The sequence below is a fragment of the Sprattus sprattus genome (genome assembly GCF_963457725.1).
Source record: "Sprattus sprattus genome assembly, chromosome: 17".
NCBI classification, from domain to species: domain Eukaryota; kingdom Metazoa; phylum Chordata; class Actinopteri; order Clupeiformes; family Clupeidae; genus Sprattus; species Sprattus sprattus.
The window spans coordinates 18,978,433-18,987,754 of record NC_137915.1 but is presented as its reverse complement, the minus strand read 5'-3'; the positions used below and the strand labels follow the sequence as shown (position 1 = coordinate 18,987,754).

The window sequence follows — 9,322 nt, the reverse complement described above, 5'->3', positions numbered from 1 at the left end:
GAAATCATATTGTTTTTGAAATACCATCTTGGTGTTACATTTCAGAACTGGGACTTTGAATTGTCTGAAGGCCTAAAGGACTAACACTGCAGAGCAACATATGCAGGGCCACAAGTATTTAGCTAAATACCTCATCTTATCTGCATACATGACAAGAAAAGATACCGGCTTATAAACTGCAATTTTTCACGGACACCATAATACCTTCAGGTATTGATTAAGCTCTCTATATTAAACATTACCAATTTCAATTGTCTGCTGTCTCTATATCACATCTGAGCTGCGCTCTTTGAAGAAATCATCACCAGACACATTGCATGCAGTGATAGACAGTAGCATTCGTTTAAATGAGAAACAAGCCAATCTCTACTCCAGACACAGACCTGTGGTTACCTCACATCCAAAAATATGGGAGTGAGGAGGTCATTGTAGGCCTGTGTTTCTGCAGATATTAGCGATCCCATCTCTGACCCACTGTCTACTGGAGTGCGGTTATCTGTCATTTTGGGAATTATTACTCAGTCTGACGGGCCAGATTATAAAGATGATTCAGTGTAATGTGTCATTGTCACAGCTGGGAAGACAGCGGAGCATAATCATACAGGCTCTCCAGTGGACTCAAGCCAGAGCCCTGAGGGGAAAGTTGTGTGTGTTTCCCAACGTCACCACAAATGTGTATTTTACACTATATTTGTTGCAAGTCAGGTAACATTGTGTGGGGACACCTCTTGGCTATGTGTTCCCAAACAGGGTCTTTGGAGCCTTTCTGGGGAACTGTGCTTCGCTCTGGGCAGATGGTGAGAGAGATGACATAATCCAGCAGTAATAGGGGAGAGAGAGGCATCTTGTGTGGGTGTGTGTGTGGGATGGGGGAGGGGGGGGGGGGACATGTTCAACGTCCTGTTTGGGTCTTTCGCACAGCATCACTAGTGTGGGAAAGGGGAGAGGAGAGCACCAGTGGCTGGGAGGAGTGTGGAGTGTGTGTGTGTGTGTGTGTGTGTGTGTGTGTGTGTGTGTGTGTGTGTGTGTGTGTGTGTATGTGTCAGAGACAGAGAGAGAGAGACAAACAAAGTACAGAGCGCCTTAAAGCTGAGTAAAGTGGGTATAGTGACTGGTATTAGGCTAGAGAGGTTTGCTAAGGTGTTTTCATAATTATATGGGAAAGTCCCAAACTCTCCACACACATCCCCCTCAGACACACACACACACACACACATTTCAGCGCTGTCCTCCTTCCATGTACTCACACAAACACACAATCATACACACACATACAGACTCACATACACATATGTACGCACACATGCTCAAGCACACATACACACAGTTTTTATAGACGTACTCAAACTCTCAAATGACCCACATAAATATGCCGTTTACACAATGGCCATACGGTGTATGTATATAGTGTATTAATACAACACATAGATAACTAGCACTTCATTTCAACTCTAGAAAGACCTTTTTTTCCCCAGACATAACTGAGAAAGACTTGATGGGCCCGTCACAACACTGGCCGTATGGGGGACACACAGCAAACTCTCCGTGGTCCTGCAGTTCTTTTGGTAAAAAAATCATAGCCAGCCCATTTCCTATAATTCTTTGCCTACGCTGGGAAAGAATTTTATATCCTTCCTGTGCGCTTGCCTCGGACTTGGCAACCTCGACCGAGCGAGGCTTAAGGGCATGAGTGGAGGCACGGCTTCAGAAAGTGCCATTGTCTTTTGTTTTCGTTTTAAAGCCCCCTCACAATGCAGAGCGATTGCCTGTCATATAAATAATGCCCCCTTGTCTTGTTTTTCGTTGTTTATCTTGAAACAATTGTAATAATGATCTCGTATTGTGTATGGCTACCCCTCTCTTCCCCAATAATACGATTTCGGAATTGTTGCTGCAAGTGACCACAAAGATGGACAATCAAATGACATCAGAATTCCACGTCTGTGTACTTCTTTTGATTACATTACTGAATGAAGCTTGCTTATTTATGAAAGATTCTGGCTGGATTCTTGCATCGTCTGCACATCTCCCACATCTTGACGTGGGCTACAACATGACAGGTATTTACAAATAGACCTTCCCAGTCAGGTTTGCCCTTTCAAGTCATCAATCAAGCATGTCAATCAAGAGGAGCACTATGTCTTTTTCCACTTCTCTCTGTCACACACACACACTGATGCCATTCTGTGTGTTTAGCCGTAAATGCAAGGCATTGACCCTCCATATGTCAAAGCTGTTTTTTCCCCCACCACTTTTTATTCACATTTTGCATTTTTATGAAAATTGAGATTTTGTATTAACTTAAGTGCTGACATTTAATGCCTCATTAAAAATGTGTCTGGGTGGATGGGTAGGGGTGGGATGGGGTGATGGGGAGGGAAGAGGAGGGCGGGGGGGGGGGGGGGCAAGGGTACACAACACATGCTGCGGCTCAAATGTAGATCAGCCCAATAAATACAGTAGTGGTGACATTTTGATAAGTACTCTATATCTATGTGATTTAATTCAGACATTAAATTAGCAGTACAGTACAGTGACTCAGTACTTCCCAAATAACAAAACAAGAAAGTAATCTTCAGACAGCACCAACATCGGCTCTGGAACGAGTCCTGACGGTGATCCATGTTCACACCTCCACAGGGACAATTAAGCGCATGAAATTAAATTACCGCTAGAATCAACAAAACGCCCCGTCCAGGGATCACACTATAGCATTGGTCGCAGTCACTTATAGCATCCACAGTGAGACAGCACAGAAGCAGAAGGGCTTTGCAGGGTTTTGTTTATGGTAAACAGCAAGCTGAACATAAACAGGGGCGGCATGGTTCCAGCCGTAGGGCGAGAGCAGAGAGCGTCCACAGCGCATTGGCTTCATCCTCGGGGAGTGGGGAAAACCATCCGCTGGGTTCCAGAGGGCGAGAGCAGAGAGCGTCCACAGTGCCTTGGGCTTTATCCTCTGGGAGTGGTGAAAACCATCCGCTGGGTTCCATTAGGGCTTTTTTTATGCAACAGACAATGGAATGTTTTTTTTCCCCTGGTGAAAGAAAGTTTTTACCAGGGACAGAAATCCGCTTTTTGGTCTTTGTTTGTCCACCATACTCATACACCATACAATGAGATATGTTGGTAAGAAATGAATGATGGGTGAAGGGGATGCGAGTAGTAAGTGCTGAGCCATAATCATGGAACCAGGGTGGCATTGTGGTGCTAAAGCCAGAATACTATGCTTTGGCAACATAGCAAGAGGTCCAAACTCAAATTATTTGGTGTGGAATGTCCATTTCAAGCCTCAGCCAATCATGACAATGAGAAAGAATGTCTTTAATTTCCTAGGTCCCAGCTTCTTTCCTGTTTCAGCCAATCACGTGGCCCGGTGATCACCAGGAAGTGATGCTCCTAAGCCAGGACATCACTTCTCTTGCTACACCAGACGACCAGTGCGATCATGGCCAGTGTGAGGACGATGGGGATGAGGATGAGGATGGCGAGCAGGTCGTCCGATGGGTCCACCCACACCACCCGCTCCAGCGTGCAGTTGGAGAAGTACTGCTTGTGAATGTGGATGATGAAGCCCTCCACTAGCGGGTTTGGCCAGAAGCAGCCTATCCGCTCTGAGTTTTTCTCCGTGCAGGCCGAGAACAGGTGGTACTCACTGTGAACAGGTGAGGAGAGAGAGAGAGGGAGAGAGAGATAGAGAGAGAGAGAAAGAGATGGAGAGAGAGAGAGAGGAAAGGAGAAAGAGAGGGAGTAAACGAGACACAGAGGGATGTGTTTAGTATTAGCTTTAGCACACTTTAACACACTTCACAGTTCAGAAGAAATTAGAGACTCTCATGTGGATGTATTTTGAAGTTGGCTACAGACACAAACACAAACTCAGAATTACTGATAAACTGCTATTTTATCAGTAATTAGCTTCTATTCCCTACACCCAGAAAAAACATAGGAGTAACGCATATCTATGCCACTAAAATGCCTTTCAAAATGTAATGTTTGAAGTAAATTAAGAAATATGCATTTGCCAATACAAATTTCGAAAAAATTGATTTCCAATAAAGTGGCTTTTGATAATCATGTCTGCCTGCCGTCACCATGGCAAATCATTTCATTGATCATATTTTATCAGGGAAACAAAGCAAGTCTAATGAGGGATATAAAAGTAGTTGATGTTGGAGGTGGTCAGGTGTTGTACCTGCAATGAAAGACCGGTAATTAAGGGTGTATTGAGTTTAAAAAAAGTAATTGAACAGCTACTGTAAAAAAACGAATAACCAAGAACACCAAATGAGACCCTCTACTACTGGCTACAGAGGAGAGTTTAAGGATATAACTAGTTTAACTTATTAAATAAACAGTTGTGAAGCAGATTCTGAAGAGTTGAAGAGTCAAATTAGGTTGCGTTCAAAATTCAAACCCTGACTGTACACTTGGACTTTTGAGACAGTCTGACATTAAGTGACCTGCAGCTTTTGTTAGTTTTATTCCGGGGATTTGGCACGGGGAAGAATCTTCACTTCTCTAAGCTGTGACAACCATTGAATAAAAGATGTATTCGTCACTTTGAGTAGACGGGTCTGAAAAAAGAAAGACGGGGCTTGCTGGCTCTTTTTAGAAGAAAAAAAGGAACACGGCCGTCTTAGTGACTTTTCATCCTGAGGTTTTCGATTTGCATTCAAATGAAGAAAGCAGCCTTGGCCAGCTGAGCAATCTCCATGATGTGAAACTCTCTTTGCCACAGAAAGATACAGCTGAGGGCACTATTAGCCTGCTATTGTATCTTCACTGTTCCTCAGAGCTGTAGTCCCTTGCCCTTGACATCTGGGCTAAAATAATGTATTTTGAAAACCTACTTCAGATAGGCAGAATATATTTGAGGCCTACTGTTTTCTCTTTTGATGGGATGTGTTCTGATTCAGAAGTACTTAGTGTATCGTCATTCACCTGATGAAGGAAATTACCGGACCAACAGGCAACACATGTCCTCTTTCACCCTGTTTATTTCTGAACCGTGCCCCATGTGTTCCACACCCAATTTGAATCCTGGTAAACAATTAGGTGTGCACACTTTTTAATGCTCTTAGTTAAGCACTTCCAGTCAAACTCCAGAAAAAACACTGAAGTTGTACGGAAGGCCTGCTGAGTATATTTGGCACATGTGTACCAGGAGATTCAGGCAGCCCAAGACTGACCCATGAACAGACTAGCACATGATATCCATCCCACTATATACCATATGCCACCAACCCATAAGTAAACCAACATAGCTTCAGACATACATCTGCTTAAGCCCTTGGCACACTACAAGCCCACCCACCGCAGGCTATTTTGCTCCTGCTAGTATTAATGTAATGTACACAGCAACATTAGGAGGCAGGAGGCAGGAAAACAGAGTTTTTGTGTCTCTGGAGAGACACACCGCCACCCTATTAGTGACTCAAGATCGGCTACTGCGCAATCTTATTGCACTGCGATAATAGTAGTAATGACAGCTAAAGTGGATGCAGTTTGACCATGTGCAGACGATAGCATGGCAAGCACTGACTGCCGCAGAGTGTGTGTGTGTGTGTGTGTGTATGTGTGTGTGTGTGTGTGTGTGTGTGTGTCTGTGTGTCTGTGTGTCTGTGTGTGTCTGTGTGTCTGTGTGTGTCTGTGTCTGTGTGTGTGTGTGTGTGTGTGTGTGTGTGTGTGTGTGTGTGTGTGTGTGTGTGTGTGTGTGTGTGTGTGTGTCTGTGTGTGTCTGTGTGTCTGTCTGTGTGTGTGTGTGGATGTAGCCTCCATCTCCAAAAACACCCCTCTGCCCAAAGTGCAGTAAATCGATTTAGATGCAGTTAAGCAGTTAAGCACTCATGTTTCCATGTAGCCAGCAGTGCCAGGCCAGAGATAAGGCAGGAAATTGCACATTTGCCTGATGACCTGCAGTTTTATTTTACTGAAAGTCTAAATGTGATATTAACGCAACCACATTTGGTTTGACCTGCCATTACCTAAATACGATTTACATGCTAAGCCATTCAGGGAGCATACTGGGTGAAAATGTTTTGTATTAAGCAGCGGCAGGATAAGGAAATAATATTACAGACAATAAACCTAATAGTTCATATTAAAAGTTGGGTATACCCTTGCGGTATCTTTCTGAATTCTTGTTTGTACTTTAGTATTCAGTACACCTTATAAATTTTAAAGTCATGGACATCCTGAATGAACAAATAAGTGAATTCAGCAGTGAATGGAAGTATCCATTGCATAACAATGTCATTAATAAATTCATGATTTTTACTTTTAAATTCAAGGTTTCCTCTCCTGGGCACATTCTCATTCACGCAGCGGAATAAAATGTTTCTCCTGCTGGGGCAACAGAATTTAACCAGCTTCACCTGAGATACCCTCATGTGGGCAAATAAAAAACACATTTTTGGGAGGGCCAAGCTGATAAAAGACAGTTGCCATGAAAAAAGCAGCTAACCATTCTGGCAGACTTTCAGTGTTTTTATCACATTACAAACACTTGCATCAGGGCCTGTCAATTTCACACATCAATGTTGATGCTTTCAAATGTAGATGAACCATTTAGCAACTGGCAAGGGTTTACAGATAATTCACATTTTGCATTGCTCTGGTACACAGTAAATCGGCTTGCACTCATGTGGAACAAAGGGTCAAAGCAACGGTGCTGTTTTAGTCTCTTGGTTTGAACGTTTCTCTTTAGTCTGAGAGGAAATGAGTGTGTGACAGAAACACACACGTGCAGCACTATAAGCAAATCATCATGTAGCATACAGTATTTCAGCCTTGGTATGGTAATGGTAGCTTAGCTATGTGTTACCGTACAAGCAGAGTTATTATAGTTTTTACATTTTCATGAGTTTTTATTTTTATTTTGTCTTTTAGTTGTTTTTTTCTTACTTCATTTTAGGTTTAGTTCGTTTTACAAGTTTATTTTTGATGAATTGACTAGATCTACTTTTTGAGGTTTTATGAAGAAAGACTGGAAGAAAGAATGCGTGACATCAAATGTGATTTATTTCATACATCCTAGGTCCTTTTTATTGGGTCAGTGTTTCTCAAGAAGTCAAACAGAACAGGACAAAGTGGTAAAGCAGCCACAGTGCAAACCAAGGGGGGAAACGAAAACAAAGCTGATCTTACCCGCAATTCTATTTCGTCTTTGTTTGTAGTGTTTATTTAGCTTTTTTTTTTTTCTTTTTGTTAACCTAATGATTTTGTCACTGCTAGTTTTAGTTTAGTGCTATTTTCTATAGTTAACTATAATAAGTACAATACACACAACAGATATAGGGCTATTGGTGCAACACAGACAAGAGCTAATGATAAGGGTGTCACATCAGGGTTAGTTTCAAGGTCCTCTACTTACTCTTGAAGCTTTAATAAGAAAAATCCTGTTTTCAGAGCTAATCTCATCTTTAATTAGTCTGACTCCTCTTTATAGACTAGTATGGGTGGGTTTTTAAACAGATGCAGTATTGGTGGTCCAGATGGGATAGCCGTCAGTGTGCATATTTAGGTTAATATTATGAGTTCATTATCGTTGAAATACAACGAGACCCTGCCTAGCATAAAGGTGGCGCATCCTCTATCTGCTGGCAGAATGTATCTTTCTAAAATTCTGGATCAAACAGTGAAAGGTAGACATGAAAAATGCAAGACATACACCACAGCAAGCAACATGTCTTGCATATTGGCAATATACCATGTTCCATATATTATAAATGCATACTTTTTAACATATTACTTACTTCTTTGTATATTTTATTTTTATTCTCTAATTACTGCTTGAGTCGAGAGTCGATCAAAGGCTTTTCAGGCTGTGAGTGGAGAGCGTGACCTTAGTGATGCAGTTGAGCTGTTCTCTAATTCATTATACATGTCTGGGTCTTAGTCATTAATGTGTTCACTGTACCGCAAATACTGCAATGGTTATTCAGGTAGTTAGAAAGATTATTTAGACCAATAATGTGTTATCTTAATCAATATCATATAGGGTGGATGTACTGGGTATTGACATTTTCTTTAATATGCATTAATATTTAGTATGCAATATTGTGTCTCCCCTTCCTACATCAAGGCAAGCTCACACAAGCCACTGAACTGAGAGTTTGTTTAATTGATGGATTGGGGCGGGCTGACCTGACACAAGGTGTTTGCTGTCTTCATGAACCTACACGGACCTCACTTCCCTTGTAGTAGTATCCTCAGCATGTCCACAAGGAAGGACAAATGTTTACCACTTCTTTTAATCTACCGGGCATTCGCAGGCTGTTAGGTTTTAAACGCAGATTCATATCAGACTGTATTTACCACTAAAAGAGACACATCTGGTGGGTTTCTTTGTGTAGCTAAATAACACAGTCACCATTGCGTTTGTACCTCTACTGTTTAGTTTTCAGAGTGATTTGACTCAGAGTGAAGTATTCAAAATACAACTGTGGGCTATTTTGGACCATGTGGTCAGGGTTCACATTGTAATCAGACCCAGAATGTTTTTGTGTGCTACACACACATACACATACACACACACAGACATACACAGACACACACATCACAGTGCTACATTTCACCAAGACCCCACGTTGTGAGAAAACGAGTGGGTGGTGCATCCCTCCAATGTGATCTCTGTAAATAGCCGGTCTGGTGGCCCCTAAACAGGACATGTTTATCTATTCATCTGTACTCCCAACGGGGGACTCTGTTTCAAGAACCGGCCCAGAAACCCTTAATTCATCCCATGCTTCAAGGTAATCGCATCTACCCGTGCCACAGAGCGCTAATGCCTACGTAACTTATGCCTGTGTGTGTGTGTGTGTGTGTGTGTTTTTAAGTCGCTTCCTTTTTCCAAAGAAAGCAAAAACACTATAAAAAACAGAGAATATTCACCGCACTGGCAAACACATGGAAAGCACATGGATGTGGGAAAGGGGGAAATCTCACTATAGGGAAAGGAGGATTTGAAAAAAACTTTACGATGTCCTTTGAAACACTACTTCCAAAGAATGCAGACATGAATGAATAAGAATGAGTGGGCTAACCGGAGGCACTACCACTGAATTACCATAATATATATGAAAATATCCCATCAAGGCACTGTGGATAAAAATAAAGCTTTTTCCTGCGGACATATAGGAAAGATATTACGTATTGGCTGCTGTTCAGGAGGAGCTCAAATTTGATCCAAAGGTGTTAAAATTCATGAATTCATGCATCAGCTTATCTGTGCTTTTTTTTTCTCCAGCGCTAAATATGCTGTCAAACTATACCACAGTTCCATCCCAAAACATCAGTGTCAAGCACCAGAGTCGAACTGCTG

At 42.0% G+C, this 9,322-nt stretch overlaps 1 protein-coding gene across 1 annotated transcript in view; it reads right to left on the bottom strand.

Annotated features, from left to right (window-relative positions):
• Window positions 1-3,396: 3,396 nt before the first annotated feature.
• LOC308378007 (receptor activity-modifying protein 3) overlaps window positions 3,397-9,322 on the bottom strand; it is a gene marked incomplete at both ends in the record, with an annotated part of 21,748 nt that continues 15,822 nt past the window's right edge. The window contains one exon of the mRNA XM_080854802.1: window positions 3,397-3,652. Coding sequence (XP_080710928.1) covers window positions 3,397-3,652 — 256 coding nt within the window. The remainder of the gene's footprint in view (window positions 3,653-9,322) is intronic.